The following is a 23,067-nucleotide window of genomic DNA, read 5'->3' as shown; positions in this document are numbered from 1 at the left end:
TTGTGCACCCCTGCCCTAAATGCAGGCTCGATCATCTGGTCTAGATGTTACAGGTTTGTGCAGTGTAATTTATTTCTTGACTGTGACTTGTATTTCTCTGTGGTGGGGTGGGGTGTTACTGTACGCATAGTTGTTCATCGTTGACTACAACTGTTCAGCTGAGCACTTCAGGATTTGTCAATCTGAAGGAGAAATCACGTACCACTGCAGTTAGGGACAGAATCTAAGTATCACTCCCATGCAATTGGCTCAGTATGTAAGGTTATTTTTCTGGAATGTACAGTGACTAACATTGTTTGAATACTGTTAAGTCAAAATTTCCCACAACTGTAGTGTTTAGAATGTGTTTCTGTTATCTCTGCACTGTTCAAAAAATATTCTTGTTCCTTATCTTGATTGTTGCTTGAAGCAAAGACTGCCATTTACAATACCCCTTTATGTTATGCGAGACTATGTGATATGGAATTCCATGGTTTTTTAATGCTTTTATGTTTGGATGTCTACATTCGCCATAGTGTTTATCCAAAGACAATACGTTGAACTGTCATTTATTGCATTTGCGGTCAAATGCAAATTTGCCTACATTTCTGGAATTTCCAGTTAGGCAGTTACTTTAAACAAAATGTTTTGGTTAAAGGGGAAAAATGAAAATGAAAATTGAATTTAAGTTTTTGTACAAGCTGATTTAAAGTCCTATAAAAGTGTTTATTTTTTACTGGGCAGCTGGGTGGCTCAGCTTGTTTTACCACTTTTCTATCTGATGTGTGAGCCCAACGGTCTGATATCAAATCTGAACTATACTAGTACTGACTGTGGTCAGCAACCCCATCAGAAAACTCATGATTGGTGGTTGCATTGCCCAAAAAGGGGGTTTCAGCATGCCAGGATGAAGATATGTCATTGGGCACCGGTGACCCCTGCTGGTGTACCAGGTGCTTGCGGTTTGCCCATTGAGCCACACAAAAGTCTTCCTCCAACTCGTGTCTGCAGTTTTTAGGCCGGGTTGTGAAAAGAGGTAGGGGCAACATCACATGCTTCATGATGTGACTGCTTGTCTGTGTTCTTCTGAATCATCAGAGGTTGCGATGAGTACTGCAGTGTGTGCCTGATGGGGCATTCCAAATTAAGGAGAAAAGAATAAAGCATACCAATAAATTCCAAAGTTTGACAGATCTGACAGCAGCTTGGTCTGCCCTTCCGAGATATGATCTGAGACAAATTTTATTAACAGTCATTTAAAAATAATAATTTAATGCAAGGCTAGCTCATTCCCAACAAACCCCCACCCCCTGTCCACACTCACACACATTGTTTTACTGTTATACTACTGTCTCATCCCACATTTGTTGTTCGTGACTTGATCTTCAACCGTCTTGTATGGTAACTTTGGTCCCCCTTGCAAAAGGGATTTTGACCTCAATGGGGTATTCCAAGTTAAATAAAGGTTAGGAAAAAGAAGCCCATGGGCATATAAACTGTCCTCAAAGGTACGGTACTTTTCCAGAGTACAGCCCTGCCTCCTTTTAGCCCGGCCCCCACATCCCATGAGCAATGTTTTGTTTACAAATGTCAGCCACGTGTGTGCGGCTGGTATAAAACTCCCACAGTCATATCTACAGTTTCACTTTTGAGGAATATTCATGCATCCACTGAGAGGAGTTTACAGGAATAGCAGTTTCAAGGTTGTGAAGCAGATGGGTTTTAACGGTAAGAATTTAATAAGTTTTATTCTGTGATAACTAAGAGAATGTGCTGAATGAAGAATTCATTTCTTCAGTTATCTTTTCAGCAAAGGGTTTCAGGCATTATACAAGTCTGTTCATTTTACATGCTGCAGTGTGAACTGTAGCTCTTTTGATTGCTTGTGTTGTATAATTTAACGCTTGACTAGGCTCTTGACTAGGAAAGGTTTTTCAAGAAATTATAAACTCATGTAACTTTAGTGCCACTGCATAGCTAATGTTTGCTACTTCCTATGTATGCCAGTATTTGTGTCAACTGATATGATATGGACATACCTTCCCTTGATTGCCTTGGTGGTTTATCTTAACAAGAACATATGCTAAATGAATAGTTTGATAACACTTCAGTTCTGTAATCTTACACAGGTACTCTATAAGAAAGATATGTTTTGTGCAATGGCCTGACTATGCTGAGTCTCTCATGGTTTTGTCTGAATTATTCATGTTTTATCAAAGATTGTTTGCTGTTATTCAGGGATTTGTTTTTATTAAGGCCATAATATTTAATATTTACATATTTAATGTGAATGCACAAATGAAATATAGCATGAGCGATTTATCAGCCAGTTCTAAAAGGGGTCACAGGTAAAAAAAAACCTCAGATTCAGAATTACTCAAGAATGTATCTGCAGAACTTTGCAACAGTTTTGCCATTGAATGAATCTAGGTTTTCAGAAGTTGTTTTATAACAGATGAAGGGTACTGGGTTACAGCACAGTAATAAATCGTAGTTGACTGAGTGAGAGTGGCAGGTATAGCATGAAGTTTTCCCTGCAAATGGGAAAATGCATTGTGATTTCTTTAGATACTCTTTGAAAATCTATCAGTTTGTTGATGCTTGGCAAATATTTTTGTCCAAAACTTATTTTACATTAAGCTAAGGACTAGTCATGTGTTTGATTCCCTGTTGTCATTCAGGAATGACAATGATATGCAGACTAACTTTAGAAGTCCACCTATGAGCAAACATATCAGCATAAATTTAATGCATTTGAAAATGCATTGAAATCTTATCAATATATTCAGGAATATATTCAGGGAAAAAATATGATTTTACAATGGCATCAAGCAATTTTAAAGAGTTAAAATATTACATTTATTCCCAATCAAACTGTTCTCATGTTCATCTGTGAATATTGCATGTTTGAAAAGTCATAATATAGGCCTGCCTGGTATTTTTCTGAAGTCATATGTACAAAAAATTGAGAAATTCCTATATTACATAAGGCACTGTGCTGCCAGGAAACCCGGAGATCATAAAGTAATAAATTAAAATTGTCAGGGAAGGACATAGCAGTTAAATGTGTGGCAGTTATCTACAAGGAATAATGTGACTGTACATTTCATAACTGCAAGTTAGCAATATCAGAAGAAGAGGTTTTAGATTTTTTCTGAGTTTTTTAGGATGCTGTCAAATATAACGTCCAAACTAAAAACATGTAATCACAAGTAAATGATTTGTAAGTGACTGGCAGTCTGAAGAAGGATGACCTTATGTAGATGTATTTGTCTACTCAATTTCTTTTTTTCCAAATAGCAGTGTCAGAGCTCAGCACTGTAAACAGGAATTTAGGGGTCAAAACAGGAAATGATTTATCCACCAACATTATTTATCCACCTTTCTTTGTAGTGTCTGTGGTCAAGTGACCAGTTAAGGTAATTCCCACTGAGGTTTCAGTTTTACTTATAAAAGAAAACAGACAGACACATTGTGATAGTGTCAAGTATGTTTTTTGTTTGTACAGATAGGCAGATAGATATGGTTTGATGCTGAGCTTTATTAACAGTAGCTGAAATTACTGGGGAAAAGACCCATTCAGGTTTGTAGAACTTGATATACAGCAGATAAATTGTGGTCAATCTAGTTTTGAGGTGGAATGCTGAGACGATATAATCTGCAACCCAGCCAGCAACTTTAAATTCAACTTTCTCTTTTACTTCCAAGATTCCAGTGTACAGCTTTTTTAAAAAAATTATAAACTTCAATCTAAATATGGCCAAAAGCCTTTGATTTTTTGAAAGTAATAAAAGTCACAGGTACTGTAGAATGTTCCCAAACCTAATCCCTCTTTCACTTTTCATTACAGGGGCAGATTTGCCACGTAAATGTGGACTGTTCTGTCTGGGACCCCTGGCTTTCCACACCGGGGCTGTGGGGGACAGGATCACCTTAACCTGTGGGGCCAGGTGTGCAGAGAGAGCTTGGGATACCTTCCGGAATGGTGTGGTCTTCAGCAACCGTCCGGTGCGGGTCAGGGAGAAGGTGCGACTGCGAGTGGACCGCAGCACCAGTCACTGGACAGGGGCACTTCGGGTGGGCTTCACCACCATCCAGCCGGCCCACGGGCCCCCAGCAGACATGGCCATTCCCAACCTCACCAAACAGCCTGGGTACTGGGCCGTCCCTTTGCCTGAGGATTGTGCCTGGCCCGGCTCCGAGCTACAGTTCTGGGTCAACCGGAAGGGTAGGCTGATGTACAGGGGGCAAGATGGCCAGAAGTACCAGCTGCTGGTGGGACTGGACATCAGCAGGCCCCTATGGGCTATGATTGACTTGTATGGGCAGACCTGCACTGTGGCTTTATTAGGTGAGTGCTAAGTCCAGGGAAGACCTGGAAGTTCATTAAAAAATATCTTTAAGATAGATGATGTCCCTTTGATACATATGTGTGTGTATCACATTGTATTGTATATATTTTTTTGCACAAGTGATTAGATATGATGCTACAATTTACACTTTTTCCAGGCTTATGACTTGTAGGAAAACTGAGGAAAATGATTTGTATCAACAGTACATTCTGTACAGATACCTTACTGCCTTAGGACATTTTTGTTACACTACTAACCTGCTCTAACTACATGGGTGGTTTCTCTCTTTCTTTTAGGCTCAGAGAAAAAGTGTCTTTTTGGCACCAAGAAGTCCTGCCCCACCTTTGCCCTGCCCCCTCCCTCCCATGGAGACTGCTGGTCATGTAAGAAAAGCCCACCATCTCCTGAACTGTTTGAGAACAACCATAGTCGCTGTCCTTCTATCATTGACAACCAACGGACAGAGGGTGAGTGTTACACAGGGCCTCACAAGACACATCCACAGTCATTTTAGCCCCTACTTGCATTGCTGGCATTGTTGTACTGTGAAAAAGAACCATGTATGAAATCTTTTTTAAATGACACAATAGCCAATACAGCCAGAACACATCTCTTTGGAAAGCTGTTATTGTGTGTGTGTTTGTGTGGTAGACTGTTGTATTCTGTGTGTAACATTGTCTCTGTGTCTCAATCTCCAGATTTCGACACACTGGAGGACTGCGTTGTCTGCATGTCCAGGGAGGCCTGTGTCATCCTGCGCTGTGGGCACCAGTGCCTGTGCATGTCATGTGCCAATAGAGTTGTGACAGATTTTGGAACCTGCCCACTTTGCCGACAGCCCATCACGCAACGGCGGATCAAATCCATGCAAATTACCTGAGACTGCCAGGTAGCTGCTGAAGGACTCCAAAGCCATATGGCACAATCTGAAGATGAACCAGACCATGACGTACTTTGGCATTGTGTGGCAGTGACTGAAATGTTTTGTGGGCGGGGGAGGGGACTTCCAAACTGGTAGTACTGTTGCTGTTGTTAACAAGATGTATCTCTCGCAGTGGAAAAACCAGTTTGAATTAAATTCCTAACACACTTCACAAGCAAAATGTGTTCAGGGATGTATGGACTTTTAACCATGAACCATGAAATAAGCTAATAATACCATCCATAAATACCAATGAGTAGACACCATAATATATCATCATGGTTTGATCACAATTGCTGAGGTTTTTTTTTTTTATTTACTTGAAATTAATGTAAATGTGAATGTTTCATTGTTGGTGAAAAATGACTGTGAAAATATTATTTAAACCAACCATGACTTTGGATGAATGCTAGACTGCAATGTCTGGAGCATGCTATTCCCATGGAATTTGTGTACATATTATTATTATTATATATACATATATATATATATATATATATATATATGTATATATATTGATATACTGTTTTATAATATCCTAATGTAAATAAAATTTTATACTAAACAATATGTGTGCTATTATGTATTATGTATGTTGCATTCTAATCTGGTGCTGTCTAACTAACAATCATACAATCACAAAGGTTGATATAGATCAGTCTCCCCAATAATTCTTCTTATCCAATACTAGTCCTAGTCCAAGGAATATGGAGCTACTTGCTATCTGTAACGGATGATCACAAACTACGTTTGACCTCGTAAAATGTAATTTTGTATTTGTACATTACAATCTGTACATGTAGATCACAATTTTGTAGTGCAAGGACAATTCCTAGAATGACGATTTTACAGTGCACATGTGCAGATTGTAATGTACAAGTTCAAAATTGAAAAGGGACAGATTGTGATTTACGAGTAAAATGACTACAGTGGCCTTGTACTGGCATGAAAATAATTCCACATGTTCTTGCCTGATTCTCAGTTTGTATAATTTGTTGCCTATTTAGATTGTTTTTCTTTCTTAAAGCCAGAAACTCTGGCTCTATTCAAAGGAACTCTTGAGATTACAACAATAACAGGTGCCTATATTCCAACATATGCAGCTCTCATAGGAGAATGTATTTGCTGGCTATAGTTCATTCAGAACCTGTAAAAGTAATTTACAACATACAAGATTACAATACATACTGTAACAAATACTTCAAGAAATTAAATATGAATGGGGTACTTCAAATGGTGAACATGGAAACTCAAACTATTTTGGCTAACTTACAAAACAAAAACTTACAAAAACAAGAAAATATTACCATATAACTCCCATTCTGTCCTCACTCCACTGGCTACCAGTTCACACTAGACCAGATTTCAAACTGCTGCTGTTAACTTCTAAAGCACTGCATGGATCGGCACCATCTTACCTCACCAATCTCATTACACCATATACACCAGCACGCACCCTACGCTCCCAAGATGCCAGACTTTTTTAGCAGTTCCTAGGTTTCAAAAAAAAAAAAAATCAGCAGGGGGCAGAGCATTCCAATACTGTGCTCCCTACCTTTGGAATGTTCTTCCCCCATCAATACGACATGCACAATCTGTTAATATTTTTAAAAGTAAACTAAAAACACATTTGTTCTCACTCTCTCATGACCCCCTTGACTTGTTTTGTTGTTTTTTTATGATGTTGTTGTTTTGTTACATTACATTACATTACAGGCATTTAGCAGACGCTCTTATCCAGAGCGACGTACAACAAGTGCATTAGTTCAAGGTGCAGAGGTGCAAAAGAAACACACTAGAGTGAAGTAAAGATCATAGTGCCAGAAGTGACCACATAGATCAGGACTCCAACCCTGTAGAGCAGTGGTGTCAAACTCGTGCCATGGAGGGCCGTGTGTATGCAGGTTTTCATTCCAGCCTCAGATCTTGATTATATAATTAGTTAAATTATTTGCTGAATTAGGGATGCAGGTTTGTGCACAATGGTGACCCGACGTCTATGGTGATCCGCATTGTCTAAATAAAAATTTTCTTATATTCTGTGCTTCAATGCAGTTAAACGCATATGGCTGAATGAGTAATTGGACTCAATTAAGGCAGCATTAATTGGTTGGAATGAAAACCTGCATACACACGGCCCTCCATGGCACGAGTTTGACACCACTGCTGTAGAGTAACCTGTTCAGCAAACAACAATCCTGCCAAGTACAAACTAGCACTGAAATCACATTTGCCTAATCAGAATCAAACAAAAACAAAAACAATCCTGCCAAATAAAAACTAACGTAATCTTATTAGCCTAACTAGGTACATTGAGCTAAACTATAGGCTAGGGAGGGGTGGGGAGAGGTGCAGCCTGAAGAGATGAGTCTTTAGTCTGCGTTTGAAGGTAGTCAGATTCTCTGCTGTTCTGACCTCCACGGGGAGGTCATTCCACCAGCGAGGGGCCAGGACAGACAGCAGACGGGAGCGGGAAGTACAGACGCAAAGAGGGGGAGGTGCCAAGCGTCCAGAGGTGGCAGAACGGAGAGGTCTGGCTGGTGTGTAGGGTCTGATGATCCTCTGGATGTATCCTGGTGCTGACCCCTTAGCTGCCTGGTATGCAAGCACCAAGGTCTTAAATTTGATGCAAGCCATAACAGGCAGCCAGTGGAGGTCAGTGAGCAGGGGGGTGACATGGGAATGTCTGGGGAGGTTGTAGACCAGACGCTCCGCAGCATTCTGTTACTGTTGTCATACTGTTGCCCAATCACTATGTAGGCCTATTATCTTTTATAATCTTTTATGTTTTTAAATGTACAGTGTGTTGAGACATCTGTGAAATGCACTTTAAATAAACGATGACTTGATTAATTATTTTCAATAAATTCATACCGATTCGACACATTTTTGCAAACTAAGGTCCCGGATCTCAAAACATTTCAAACAAAATTACATCTAATTTTCTAATTTAATTAATTTCACAGAATAATGTCATCTACGATGCGGGCTTATGGGTTAACATCCTTATACCAGCCTGTATGTATTTTCTGCAAACACAAAGGAATGTTGCCTAGTTGGATTTATAGGCTATACATAAAAATAAATCGTCACAATTTCATTAGAAGGCCTATTCACGTTATAATGAATACCAAAACCATATGAAATTAAGTTATCTTGGTAATACAGTATGATGTGTTAGTTTACTGTATGCCTATCTTGTGTAAAATGTCTTACTAGCCCGGGAAATATATAAACTTGTATTCGAAACGGTATACTGCTGCCGTCCTGTGGCTCGCATTTAAATTGCATGTTTAATGGCTCCAAGACAAGCTCCTCGTGCAATTGCCCCGGTATTTCCTTCCCGAAATTACAGAAATCTATTGCCTGTCTGGTAAATCCATTTTTACATTGTCCGTTTTACTTTGTTACGAATCTGCCATTTATCATTATCGTTAACCCATATGCCCGCATCGTAGATTTTGACATTATTCTGTGAAATTAATTAAATTATAAAATTAGATGTAGTTTTGTTTGAAATGTCTTGCAAGACTTTGGTTTGTAATTTTTGTAAAAAAATAAGGAAAATGTATTTCATACACGTTTAACAAAACATTTAATGTAGCCGTATAAATGTGATTGTTTTGCTAAACGTGTATGAAATGTGCTACATAAATTGCTACACTTGAAATTAAACGACGCGTAGGATACATTTTCCTTATTTTTACAAAAATTACAAACCAAAGTTTTGCAAGACATTTCAAACAAAATTACATCTAATTTTCTAATTTAATTCATTGTTAAATAATGTTAAAATCTACGATGCGGGCATATGGGTTAACGATAATGTTAAATGACAGATTCGTAACAAAGTAAAACGGACAATGTAAAAATGGATTTACCAGACAGGCAATATATTTCTGTAATACCGGGGCAATTGCACGAGGAGCTTGTCTTGGAGAAGTACGAAGGGCGACAACCATTTCAATGTAGCCTAAACCGAAGTGCGTATGAAAACAATATTTCATTGTCTGTTCAGACCTTTGGGGTAGGATATTTATTGCATTAAGAGCCCATATTCTACTTTTACCTAGTGGGGGTAGCAATTGAATGCAAGCTGCAGCACATCGTTCTAGTATGCACCACACGCCAGGTCTAGACCATTAAACATGCAATTTAAATGCGAGCCACAGGACGGCAGCAGTATACTGTGTCGAATACAAGTTTATATTTTCCCGGGCTAGTAAGACATTTTACACAAGATAGGCATACAGTAAACTAACACACCATACTGTATTACCAAGATAACTTAATTTCATATGGTTTTGGTATTCATTATAACGTGAATAGGCCTTCTAATGCAATTGTGACGATTTATTTTTATGTCTAGCCTATAAATCCAACTAGGCAACATTCCTTTGTGTTTGCAGAAAATACATACAGGCTGGTATAAGGATGCCTTTGCTCCTTGTACGAAGTGCTTTACGACAGCTAGATCCTTAAGCTTAGTTTGGGTTTAGCAAGGTATTTTCTCAAAATTATTTAAAACCTGCATGCTGGAGGATATCGATACTTGCTGTGCACATTGGGTTTATTCAACTGACAAAACGTTCTGTTACGTTTCACGGTCGTTCATAGTTTCCCGTTCCACAAAACGTCACAAGGCAATCTAGCGTGATTGAAGTCATTTCGGATCTGCTGGTGATAATCAGTTTTGTGATGGCATGCACTATCGGTGTAAGGTTTGATAAACAGATCAGGGTGAAAGAGCCAGTTAAACTTCGATTACTTCGATCTCGCGTAGTTGCTCCGCTTCCTAGACAATGGATAAGAAACCGTCAAGTGGAAAGAACAAGAAAATGTTATCAAAACCGAAGTGGTTTCTGCGTTCCGGTGATGTCGAGGGAGGCCGATCGAAGAAGGCGTTTTCGAATCGCTTGGAGAGCGAATCGAATACTTCAGCCCCATCTTCAAGTAGGTAGCACGGTCATCACATTCCGTGTAACTATGTAGCCTGATGACCTGGAAACAAACTTGCAGGAAACAAAACCCTGATGATGACCTTTACTCTCAATGTGTTCCTTTCTTTTGAATTGACAATCAGTTCATTCGCGCTAAACGATCATGTAGAATAAAGATATGACACGTTTTTATTTTATTACCATGGATTGCATCACAAACGTGTGCGGCGTTTTCTTTTATATCCACGTAGGCTATTTGAACTGCCCGAATTCAGCAAATGTCTTAACTAATGCTGTAGTCGCCTGTTGTCTCCAGTTCGGTACCTCGGCGCTGGAAGGTTGAGGCTGGTACTAGGCTGAAGTTGGTTCCTTATTTGCATCTCTGTAATTCGCAATTCTCGGTCCACCTTGATTTGGCATGGCCGATTACAGCTCCTTATTTACAGCACTAGGGACACCATTTAAATGGTTAAAGTCGTTTGCGGCCACTAATGTTCAACCTGATATGAAGGCAGTGGGATATTTTTTCAAATAACTATGAATTTTAGAATGTAAGTGGAAAATAATTTTGGCCCAGAGATTCCTAGGTTGAAAATTAGCGGTCCAAGATGACTTAACCCTTCGATTCATAAAGGTCTCAAGAATTGATTCCTGTTCATTCCATTCCAGGTGCGTGTCTCCCGTCCACATCTGGGACTGAGAAAAGGAATAGTCTACACTCGACAGCCAAGGCTGTGATCTGTCAAGATGCAAGCACACAGATGTTGGTCACCACACAGAACCGTGCCACGCAGGTGGACAAGATGGTCGCCTGCACCGATAAAGCCACATCAATGGATAAACGCATGTTCCACAATGGCATTAAACAGGTGAACGAGACATTTGGCTGCAACTGGGCTGTGCTGCAGACCCTCATTTTAAAAGCTATAACAGTGTGTAGACGGCAGAAGAATTATCTTACGCATCAACACCATATAAAGTGATCTGCTTTGTAACTTACTGTAGCATTGCAAATTAAGTCGGGTGTATATCAAGCATTTAAAGCTGTGAGTTCAGAGTGCTTGTAAAGAGCAGGTATAACCAAATTCCCACTGATGTTGCTCTTTCCAGGGCCCCAGCGCAGACTCTTTGACTTTTCATTTAGAATCCAGCTTAGGTGCAGACATCATCCGCCATGGTAAGAACCAGTTGTGGATGTGAATAAGATGACTGCGTGGCATTCACCATAGAGGTTCCCTGAGATTATTCCCACAGTTTTGAGTTTTATTTTGAATGTACTGACTCACTGCACTCACTGAATAGTCTTGCTGCATAATATTGTTCCTTGCTTTTCATGTTACACACTGGAAATGCTGTCAGACTAATTTTGGTTGCATTTGGGTGCATCCACAAATTTAAATACATTTTACTGCTTACAGAAACTTCTGGATTAAAGGGTGGAGAACCTTGCTATAATGTCCAACTCTGCAATTGAGTTTAAGAAAATCTTGAGGCGCTACTGAGAACTTGACTGACTGGGAGCTTACTGTGGGACTGTGCTGGCTTTATTCTTTGGGCAGTGCTGGAATTTAGTTCAAGTGAAGGATCGCCGTGTTCTGTTTTGAGTCCGCTCGAAACGCAGACGTCCATCAAATCCGACACAACAACAACAAATGGGAGGAAGTACACCAGTCCTGATGCCATGAGTCATAAAAGGATGGGCTGCATCACCAACACCAAAACGCCTCCAAAGAGGATTGACCCAAGCCACCAAGAAACCAGCAGCCCCCTGCCTCACAGCCCTTCTCTGCCCCACAGCTCTGGTTAGAAGGAATGCCTTTCCCGATCTTTCAGATCAGAAAACTATTTCCTGTAGCTTTTCTCAGCTTCATATGGCAATATAATGAAGAGTGAGAGAACGATAAAGACTTTCTCACATAGTAATAACTAATAATTAACATCAAGCCAGGAAGTGTTATTGGTAGTTCTTCCTGTTATCCATCCCTTATGAAGTCTCCTTTTATTATTAAATACGCATAAAATCACACTGAAACCTTCTTTTAAAACTTTTAATACAAATACAGTGTTACTGAACCTTGCCTGCTAAATGCAACCTTAAGAGGGAAGTCTACATTATTCCAGTTTTAATCCGACCCTATGGATATTAGACAGGGATAGCTTAGCTGAAACATGATTGTACGATGTTGATTTTGGCTGTTGTGTGTGACAGACAAGCAGACCGTGGTGAACACTTTGAAGAGGAAAACACACTTGAAACAGCTGGAGCTGCAGCACACCAACAACCCCAAGAAGGCACTGGCCCAGGGCTTAGAACTTCTGGGCATGGATGACTGGTGAGCACCTCATCCTTCCTTCTCCTGTAGCTTCCGGAATGAAAATGAGCTGCAAAGTGGTTTGATGCTGCTCGCTGAAACCCATGTGTTTTTCCTTTCACTGTTGTTTATTTAATCAAAGGGAGAAGACCATTACAGGCTTGAACATCATCAACAGCGTTGTGCAGAGCCATCCAGATATCCTGGTCCCCAGACTGCATGATGTCTGCCATACCCTCATCCTGGAGGTGCTTCTGTTTTTCCCTCTTGCATACAGCCCTCTATACTGATTCTGGAAACTGCAGCGCAAGCTGTCGAATGGCCTAGAGAGCCTGTTTAAATTATTCTGCAGTATTCAATAGTGTAAATGATTGATTTGTTAGTGCTTACAGTAAACTGGTCATGTGAATTAACTCGCCCTTAATTAATCAACATTAGTGACAAAGATCTTTCTGAGCTCTGTACAAGGTTTTCTCAGCGTCCTTTGTAATTCTGACAGTTGTGGTCACCTCTAGGTTATGAACCTGCGCTCCTGTGTCTCCCGGGTGGCGGTGTCTACACTGGGAATGATGTACGCCCAGTTACAGAAGAAGATGGACGCGGAGTTGGAGGTGACGGCCGCGGCACTCCTTCAGAAAGTGGGAATTGCCAATGAATTCATCCGGCAAGATGTCGATGCTGCGCTGGATAGCATGGTCCAGAACTGCTCGGTGGCCTTTGTGATCAAGGCTCTGCTGGCTGGGGGCCTGAGGTAAGAGACCTGCTTATGTTTGAGTTGCACTGTCAGGTGGATAGCAGTTCCCCTCGCCTGACAAAATGGAGGAATATTAAGTTTAGAGGCACTAGACTCTAGATCAGGGCTCGTAGCCCAGATGGAGTGCTGTTGGTGAAAAGGACATACAGTCCCACTTTTTCCAGGTGAATAAACAAAGGCTACTGGAGAAAATATTTCTGCAGCAGCCTTTGTTTATTCCACCCTGTTGAGGTGCAGACTATTTATTGGTTCTTCTAGTACATATGGGTAAGGCAATAAATAATCTGCCCTTCAATAGGGTTGGGTGGGATTTTTCTTGCCAGTGCTTGTTATTCCTTTGAATGCAGGATGATTCATAGCAGCATATTGTAATATAAAAATATATAATGGCCACACTGGATTATCTAGCATAACAAGAACATTTAGAAGACTGTGCTGGAACATCAGAGTTTACCGGTGTTTTTTCTGCTGTATAGACACCTTAATAGTGTGGTGAGGAAGTGTGCAAGTCAGCACCTGCTCAACCTGGTGGAAATGACCGACGCGGCCCGCCTACTTTCTGACACACGTGGCATCACTGAGTGCATCCTGCCTACTGCAGCCCGACTCGCCCAAGATGCTTCGCAGGAAGTCAGGTAAGGGCTCACCTGTCCGTCACGTCCAATACGGCTGGTTCTCTTTTATGAACCGGTAACAAAATAGTCGTTCCTTTGCTTTTCTTCCACATGGTTCATTTAGTTTGTTTTCCTTCAGACACTTTGGTCGCCAGGTTCTCGTTTTTATGGCACCCCATCCTGACTTTGATAAAATGTTGAGGAAATACATACCGGCGAAGGACATTCCAGAGATTAGGGACATCGTTAAAAGGGCCCAGGTAGGCTGTGCTGTAAGAGGTTGCCAGGTTTGAAGTAGGTTGATGTAACAATACAAGATACACTATGTGAAAAGATGTATCTGTTGTGTGGTTAATTGTATTCTTGTAGCAGTGGCATTGTGGGTAATCCGTACTTATGCTGGTTACTGTATTTGGCAGGAATTTGCCAAAACACGGACCAACAGTCCAACTTCTGACCACAAAAGCTCTCTGCCTGGTATAAATCAAGCTGCAGCTAAGGTTAAACAGTACAGTATGGCCCAGAAAGAAGAATACATCGAGGCAATGAAGGTCCAGATGGCATCCAAAGACTTTCCGCAACGCATTGAGGCTATTGACAAAATAGTAGCAGACTGCAAGGAAAAACCTGATTTGGTGGTGGCATGCAAATATCCAGTAAGTCCATTCAAAAAGTTGTTTTGAACAGGCCCATATGGAAGATGTCCTTATGATACCCCCCTTTTCTCCTCAATTTGGGCCTTATCATGTTTATTGCAACCTCCATTTTTGATTTGGGAGAGTGGCGAGAAGCTCGCGCTCTTCTCAGAACCACGTGACGTCAGCCACCAGTACATATCACATCGCATTTCACACATCGGACTTGCCCTGACGTGAATCGGACGGACATGCATCATGTGCAGCTCAACAGACAAACTTGGGGGAGTCTGACCAGCCGACAGGGGTTGCTGGTTAGCATTGAAATGCTGTCATCCAATCCGACTGAAACCCTCCCATTCCTAAGCAAAGCTAGAGCCAATTGTGTCACCCTGCAGAGCTTCTGGCCACAATCTCCATCAAACTGTACTGGATGTAGGACTAGTCTTGCTCTTCCGTCTCTTTGCTCAAGGTTTTCGATGCCATTGTGGCAAGACTGCAGGAGTCAAACCGAAAGATCAATCAGCATGCGCTGGAGGCCCTGCAGGCAATGATCCCCCTGCTGAAGGACAGCTTAGCTCAGGTTGTGAAATTCCTGGTGCCGGCTATTGTCGACAATCACCTAAACAGCAAAATTGATGTCATTCACAACGCTGCTGACGGTGCTCTGAATTCTCTCATTCAGCATTTGGGTAAGGTCTCTACTGTCTCTAAAGCCCCTTTTTGGCCTCCAGTATCAAAGGCAGGTGGGAGACACTGCAACACTGGAAATTCTTTCTCATCTGTTCTAGATAACGCTCTGCTGCTGGAGGTTCTTTGCACCAAGGCCCAGCTCCTGAATGGGAAAGCAAAAGGGCACCTGATTGACAAGCTGGCTGGTAACTCACAGCTCTGTGGCAGGAGCAGAATTCTGACTTGGGGTTTCCATTGAATACATTCATATAACTTTTATGTTGCTAATATTGTTACCATGGCGAATTGGTGCGGTATTGGATATGGGAACCAGCTATGATTGATTTTGTTTTATTGACCGCTTGCGTCCTTTGCCTGGTCTGTCCTTCAGGTATGGTGACAGGCCTATACCCGAGGCAGCCACAGATTGTGGAGCAAAAGGTCCTCCCGTTACTGTGGAAGCTGCTAGTATCCTCCCACAACAGAGCCCCCATCGTTTCATTGTGTCAAGCTCTGCACGTTCAAATGGGCCAGCGTGTGAGAGAGAGTGCTGCCTCCCAGTCCGCAGAGGTGAACAAGGCACTGAACCAACTTCTGCAGACCTTCTGACCCCGAGCTTGCTCCACACACTGATGTTGTGTGCCTACAAGCCCCACTGACCTCCACCCATGGCTTCAATAAGGGCAACAACTTGCTTTGATCAGGTCACCAGCTTGTCACTTGACAACGGCCAGGTGTCTGTTCACCAGAAATAAGTATTAGCTTCTCCAGTGTATCCTCCTATCTCAACAAAAGCTTTCTTTATGGCATGAAGGTGCTTATATAAACAAAGTATTCTGTAATATATTTGTCAAAACAATTCATAAAAATCTGCTTGCCTACCCAATTACTAAAGCTGTCACAAAACAGTTCTAAACTGATGACAAATGCACACCAGATATCATTGATATTATTACCAAAAAAGTATCAGGGTTCAGATCATGCCTTCATCAGGGGCATAATACATGAGAGACTTTTTTTCAGAAGTCTCTAGAGTAGGAGGTACCCAAAGATCAATCAATATTTTCTTTACATGATTACATTTTTTTTTCTTTTCACTTAAGTATGTCAACAGTACACATTAAAAATTCATAATCAGCTGTTTTAACATATTTTTTTAACATTTTGTATGTTCTGTTGGCTTTTTGTGTTTTGTCAATGATGTCTTTTCAACTTAACTAATATCCTCTATAAAAATAAAGAAAAAAAAAACTGTGTCACAAAAATAATTGTGTTGCTGAAACAGCACAAACCACTCTTTGCATGCATGCTTTGGAGTTCATAGTTGAGGATAAAACACATTGTATTTGTGTGTGTGTGTATTTTTTATCTTGCATGCAAGCTATATATATCCATAATATCAAAATAAAATGAAAATATTTTCAAGAATATTAAGTTAAAATGCATTTACTTCACAGGTAAATTCAAAACAAGTACTGTAAAATAGTTCAATGTATTTTCAGTTACACAGATGGATATTGAAGTAATTCAGGTTAAGCGCCATGCTCAATGGTTTATCAGCAGTGCCCTGCTTGGGAATTGACGTTTTATCCCTGGACTTGCAAGCCCAATTCCCTCTCATTATTCAGCACTTCTACCCATGTGCTCTTGATCTTGACTTCATTCCCCAAAGAAGGCATCTCAGTTCACTACTATACATATCTCATATCTGTGTCCTTGGGCAAATGTCACTGGTGTACTGTTATGCAAATAGGGTACTTATAGAACAACGATTATCTACTTTTGTTCCCTATCCCGCTGTTTGTCACCTGAACCCTTGCTAGTAGCGCCACACCTGTGCACTCCTGTGATACACTTTCCAAAGAGCCAGTGGTTCATATTCTGCAGGTCATGGTGCAGAATACTGCAGAAGTCCTAGCTGACTCATGGTCGTTGCACGTGATAGTCTATTCCAGGTAAAGTCCCGTCATGGGTGGAGCGTTTAGTGAGATGCTGAACAAGGGTCAACTGCACCCCTGCTCAGTGTCATTCAAACAGGAATTGTTGTCGGAGACAACTACTGTAGCAATAAAGGATTCTGCATGTATTTATAGTACTATGGGCTCGCTCTTTAGAATGCTGCTGCGTCTCAATCTGAGAGTTGCAGTACCAAAAGTGAGTGAGTGATAGTGACAATTGTTTGGGGTTAAAATGGCGGCCCAAGGCGGAACTTATGGCGCAGTCCATAGTGGAGCCAACTCTCAAGCCATATGAAATTCTCCTCTTGTGCCCAGGGGTTTGATCCCCAGCAATGGCACCTTCTGAGCTGTGATCCCTTGTCTGTTACCCTCTCTGCTGTCTTTCTGTCTGAATGAAGCATAACATATGAAAAGAGGGCAGACTGCCTGATTTCCTTCATAAAAAGCAAAACCAAAAGAAATAAAAATAGCTGTCTCAACTTGAAAGTATTGTATTACAGCAGCAGAGGAACTGAGAAGCACTCAATTGCGTGAGGAGCCGCATACTTTAACAGTGACATTGACAGAATGAAGCATCTGTTCCTGGTCCCTCTCCACTACTTTAGCCCCTCCGGAAACTGCAATAAGCTGGAAAAAATATTCATGTCTTTATATAGCTTGTCATATTGCCAAATAAAGTCAGGATTTAAAAAAGCTGATTAAAATATATATATATATAAATATATATATATATATATATAACAGCTCCATGGGAATGACATGGGTGTTCTTGGTGATTCTGCCCAGTACAGCACAATGTATGATTTATTGCATGAAGAATGTCATAAACCAGTGGAATAACAATAAAACTCTTGAAGGCAGGAGAAGGAAGTGAAAAAGAAAGGTGTGACCTTTGATTGTTTATTGCGTCGCTGGGCTGTTAAATATTTATTTTGGACAGCGGTGCTGGGTGCAGTTCTGAGGGCAGAGGCTGGAGGAATTCAGTACTGGACTGTTGCTGCTTGGAGCACCAGCTAGGTGGTGAACGGGGAGAGGAGCTCCGTAGAGACCCGAAACGTAAGTAAAGCCACTTCCCTCTCTCTTGTACAGGATAGGGAGCACCTCTGGGACCAGGGCAGTGGGTGGGTGCAGTGTACTTTTGGGAGCAGGGAAACATCTGTTGGTCAGTTCCAACACTCACCGGTGTTGGCATAACATTCTGTACTCTCATCACGTGATGTACTCATCTTCCTGTCTGCCTGTCGTTCTCCTTTAATTCCAGTGTTATTTCAGAATAACAGGGCACAATAGCCAGATACAGGGTTGCATACTTTGTCTCTGGCCATGTCACCCTGCCGGATTCCATTAAGATAATGCCATTTGGAAACAGAAATCACCTCAATTTGTCAAGGAGTTATGAGTATAGGTAAATACTACAGCTAACCATACAGTAAGTCTAAAGTGAAAGGACAATTACAAAATAATATTGATATTTATTACTGAAAACAAATACATTACCCAACTATACAAGTCATACAGAATAAATTTGGAAAGCTTAATGCTCAATGGACAACTGCAATCGATATTTATGTGTGAAAATGTAATTATCATAATCACATAAATTAACTTCACTAAGTCATTTTGGAAATTTAGTAGACTTAGTAGATGGGACTGATCTTGTCTGAATTCCACAGTGAGGGACACAATGTCCTCATTTACTCTGATTGGTTTCACACTGCAAAGGTGTCTTTGGTGCAGCGATGTTATTTTATGGCCTCTCCCCACACCTCATGCATATCACGTAGCGTGAAGCCTGATCGACCGGCGTCAGCTAATGGTTTTGTTATTTGTTTGCTGCTATTCAGCTTTATTGATCATTTTGAGTGTTTGTAATGCAGCCTAGCGTCCCGCTGTCCACCTCTCACTCTCTGACTGGCAGCCCTGGCAGCTCCTCCCCTCCCCACGGTGTCAGTCACTCTGCTTCTGAGCTGGTTGGGCAAGAGAAGCCCTTTCCCCCATTGTGCCTGCCTGCTTTTGGACAACACAGTGGAAACACTGAGTTCCACAAGAGCACAATCTATTCCAGCTGTGTGTGTGCGTGTGCATGTATGTGTATGTGTGAGTGCGTGTGTGTGCGTGTGCATGTGTGTGTGTGCGTCTCCCCACATATTGGTTACAATCTGTTAATGCATGTGTGTGCATACACATTCACACACCCTGGTGATTATATTTAATTTTAATGCGCAAGGGGTGGGTCAACATTGTAATCTAGCATATCATAACTTAATATTTGTTCTTAAATTGAAGCACCTTTGGAAATGTAGGCAAAAGTAGCAGGTGGCAGTATGTATCTTTAATCATGTTGGTGGCCTTCTAAAACAAACACCATAAAACTGCATTGCATATGCAAGTTCTGAAGAGTGATGAAAATTGACAAGTATTTCGCATTGCTCTACAGAGACCCCTAGTGTCCAGATTTGCGGTGTCCTCACAGCACCTCATTTGACCTGTTATTTACATACTGATAAACTTTGAGGGACAGGAGCAAGCACAGTGCGTCCCCAGTGTGTCCTCATATATGGGGCTCAGACATTGAAATGGACTTGGGGAGATGGCCCCATGCTGCACATTCAGAAAAACAGATTGAGAAAGTGCCTGCCTTTTCCTGCTCATGGATCACTAAAGGGCGGGGCCACTCAAACTGTGCCTGCACGGGAATCGCTATTATTTCCAGCTGTGTATGGAAACTATTACAGCGCTCCAGCATAGCTACAGAGTGGGTGGGTGGCGCGGGGCGAGTGCATGCTTCCACGCTCGTGCGTATTGAGACACACACACACACACACAGGCGCACACACCCATGCACAGAAAACAGTCGCACAAGTACACAAACCCAGCCTGAGTCACTCACTGGAGATTTTAGCCAAACCCTGACCTGAGAGAGAGAGAGAGAGAGAGAGAGTGAGCGAGAGAGAGCAAGAGAGAGAACAGAGAAAAGACACAAACAGCAAAGACACTCGCTTTCTCTCCCTGCTTCCCTGCACTACAGCAACCCTACTGTTGAGACCTTACTGTAAGTACTATACTACTCACTACTCACTGCTCTGTCCACTTACTCACGCTGACTATCAAAACCTTCCTGTTTAACACTCTCTCTAGCAGTGAGCACAGTGAATTACAAGCAGACAAATTACAGTACATGTATTGAAATTCTTATGTTTTGTGTGAATCTTCTACTGTTGAATGAGTTTGAGCAGCTATTGCCAGAATAGGTCTTATGTGTACAGTATTCTTTGTTTCACAGTCAGCTTTTGGACAGAGAGGCACAGTAAGAGGGAAGTTTTCTGAAGTGGAGACATGCCTCTCTCATCTTCATGATAGTGGATTGATAGAGACAGCAATAGCTCTCTTCCGGAGAGCACAAGTGTTTTTGATCAAGTTTCAAGACAGGCCAAATCAGATTGTTTTACAGTGTAAGGAATGTATCTGTTTGTGAAATGGGAGATTTTATCATCTCGTAGCAACACAAAAGAACAGTCATAGTTTTCCCTGTTTGAGTTTGTATACACAAAGAGCCCTGCTGTGGTCAGAACTTCCTCCTTGTCAAAGTGCATTCCAATTTTTTTTCAGATGTTTCAGGTGAGCGGTTCTTACCTGTTTACAAATCTTGAGCTTTTTTGTACAAACCTGGCTAGATGTCACTTTTGGTTGCTGCAGCCCCTGGTGAATGCATGTCCTTTGTCAGGCTCTACACCTCTGGCAAAACGCTGTTTCAGCATCCTCCCATGAGGAACTGCCTTAGGGACAAGCATTTGTCAAAAATGCACACAAAGGGACCCTCGTTTCACAAGGAGTAGATTTCACAGATCACATCCTACTTTTATTATTGTCTGAATTGGCTGTTTAGTATCTATATTTGTTCTTTGATCTTTGATTTATCAGAACTGAGGGTCATTTATGTGTCTACCTTCTCCACAAACCTCCCCCAGTTTTAAATCTGTGAGCTGGTAGTGTTCAGAACTCATTTCCCCATTCAGATTTTTGAAAATGATACTGTTTATCTGTCACCTTGCAGGGCACGGATATGTAAATAAGAACAATCTAACTGTGTGATCGCTCATGTGTTAAACAGTAACATCCCCATCTATCTACTGCAAATGGCCCTGCCTGTAAGGAATTAAGTGGGGTTATATATCCATCAAGGGTAATTTGTACTTGTTTCCGTTATGCAACCCTGTAGAATTTATTGGGCCAAGAATTCTTGTCTTTGGATGCTTTATCCTTTGGCAGCAGTTGTCTGTGGTGAAAATCTTCCAAAGGTGTTTGGAGGTGTTTCGTTCACCGATTTCTGCTGTAGTTTGCACTTTGATTATAAATGGGGGTTTGGTTGTGTGTGGATGCTGTGCAGTAAGTTTCTATCCGGCCATGGTTGTGCCATGGTTTGTTTATGTTGCTTAATTTTATTTATCAGTGTGTGGAAAAACTGGAAAAACCAGATAATCCTTTGCTGTTGTTGCAGAAATTTTAGTGCGGTTAATGTTAATGTATTCTATTCTTACTGTATGTTACAGTCGCATATGTTGTTTAGCTGATGAAAAAAAAAATTGTCGTAATAATAAGTACGTAATAATGGTTATCATCATAGCCCATGTTATGTATGAATGTCTCACTTCAAAAATGGAAGTTATTTAACAATGCAATGCAGAAAAGGCCAAACAAATACAGTTATAATCATGATTTATGTAAAAGGCTTATAACAATAGCAAAAAGAAAGTGACATGAACTTCAATAAAATACTGAGGAAGGTTCTAAGGTAGAGAATTGTAAACGTATAAAAGATAAAATTATATTTTATCACTTTGATTCTCTGACCAATGCTGTTGTGTTTGGAGGGGGAAAAAAAGCAAGAGAGTAAGGGAAACAGAGGGACAGCTCATGGAGAAAGACCAGAGAGTGGACAGTGCTAGGAGTAATAGACAGTTGAGATTTCTGGAACAGGTAGAGGATGGTTTGGCTCGTGTTTCACATGGGGACCTGAGAGAGAGACAGGGGCACCAGGACATCAGCCAGAACAGCGGTCAGCTCCATTGACAGTCAGGGCGAAAATTCATAGAACTGGATCACAGCAGGGGACAGGGGGACAGCAGAGTGATGAAGCCTGCAACACTGCTCAAACAATTTAGCCCCCCCCCCCTTTTTTTTTAAATGTGGCTCCAACTGCTTGGCAAAAACATTTTCAATAACCAGATTCTGTAAGCGTACACCATACTGGTCTGAGAGAATCCTACCCGAGCCAGCCTCTTTAACCGCTGAATTATTAACTACTAGCTGACTCAGTCTATTCCACTCTGAAAGTGAACTGTGAAATCAGGCAGACATGGCTGTCCATGACATTGAAAGGGCCGTTTAAATGTTTACGGCAAATGCAAATGCGTGATTAAAATTTCAGTTAGAGACTGGATTAGCAAAAAGGCAGCCGGCTGCATTGCGCAACTAAAAAGGGATCTGGTTTGTGTGTCACCGAAAGTAGCTGGAATAGCTGGAATAGCTTGTTTTAAAGGGATGGTTCACTTTACCATGAATGGTTTAAAGCATGGCGTCTGAGGGTAAATGCCTCAGTACAGGTGCATTTTTAGTCTGTGTTTCCTCTTGAGGTGTACTTAGTCTTTCTGTTCTCTGTTAATGGGGGTTTTATCCTCATAGCATTCTAATGGCAGGTTTCATGTTATCAGTTGTTTGAGGAATCTGAATGCAGTGCCCCAAACTGGTTTCATATCTAATGTAAAGCTGGTTGGGATGTCCACTAACTGTGTCACTGTTGTCTGACTGCATTCTTATTTAATCCTCAATATAAAAAGCACTGTTTCTTAGGATGCTTTAAGCTTGGCCTTTTCTGTTGAAATCTGTCATTGCCCACCTGTGTACTGCCTTCTCTTCCGAGCTTGTTACA

At 41.3% G+C, this 23,067-nt stretch overlaps 2 protein-coding genes across 3 annotated transcripts; both read left to right on the top strand.

The window, feature by feature from the left end:
* Positions 1–1,326: 1,326 nt before the first annotated feature.
* Positions 1,327–5,705, top strand: LOC118237539 (E3 ubiquitin-protein ligase NEURL3). The gene is made up of 4 exons (XM_035436359.1): positions 1,327–1,707; positions 3,830–4,330; positions 4,628–4,798; positions 5,030–5,705. Exons 1-4 carry the CDS (start codon positions 1,641–1,643, stop codon positions 5,209–5,211), a joined length of 921 nt encoding a protein of 306 aa, XP_035292250.1. The 5' UTR covers positions 1,327–1,640; the 3' UTR covers positions 5,212–5,705.
* Positions 5,706–9,749: 4,044 nt separating this feature from the next.
* LOC118237351 (TOG array regulator of axonemal microtubules protein 1-like) lies at positions 9,750–16,577 on the top strand. 2 transcript variants are annotated; one of them, XM_035435970.1, is made up of 13 exons: positions 9,750–10,206; positions 10,863–11,062; positions 11,304–11,370; positions 11,753–11,995; positions 12,403–12,526; positions 12,648–12,753; positions 13,021–13,256; positions 13,736–13,894; positions 13,998–14,133; positions 14,293–14,529; positions 14,981–15,200; positions 15,300–15,386; positions 15,572–16,577. In XM_035435970.1, the coding sequence occupies exons 1-13, from the start codon at positions 10,056–10,058 to the stop codon at positions 15,787–15,789; spliced, it is 2,184 nt and encodes a 727-aa protein (XP_035291861.1). In that variant the 5' UTR covers positions 9,750–10,055; the 3' UTR covers positions 15,790–16,577. The 2 variants fall into 2 exon arrangements, with proteins under 2 accessions (XP_035291861.1, XP_035291860.1); XM_035435969.1 differs by having other exon boundaries at positions 14,013–14,133; positions 14,981–15,386.
* Positions 16,578–23,067: the final 6,490 nt, after the last annotated feature.

Source organism: Anguilla anguilla, chromosome 10 (assembly GCF_013347855.1).
Source record: "Anguilla anguilla isolate fAngAng1 chromosome 10, fAngAng1.pri, whole genome shotgun sequence".
NCBI lineage: Eukaryota > Metazoa > Chordata > Actinopteri > Anguilliformes > Anguillidae > Anguilla > Anguilla anguilla.
This window is presented reverse-complemented; position numbering and strand designations above follow the sequence as displayed.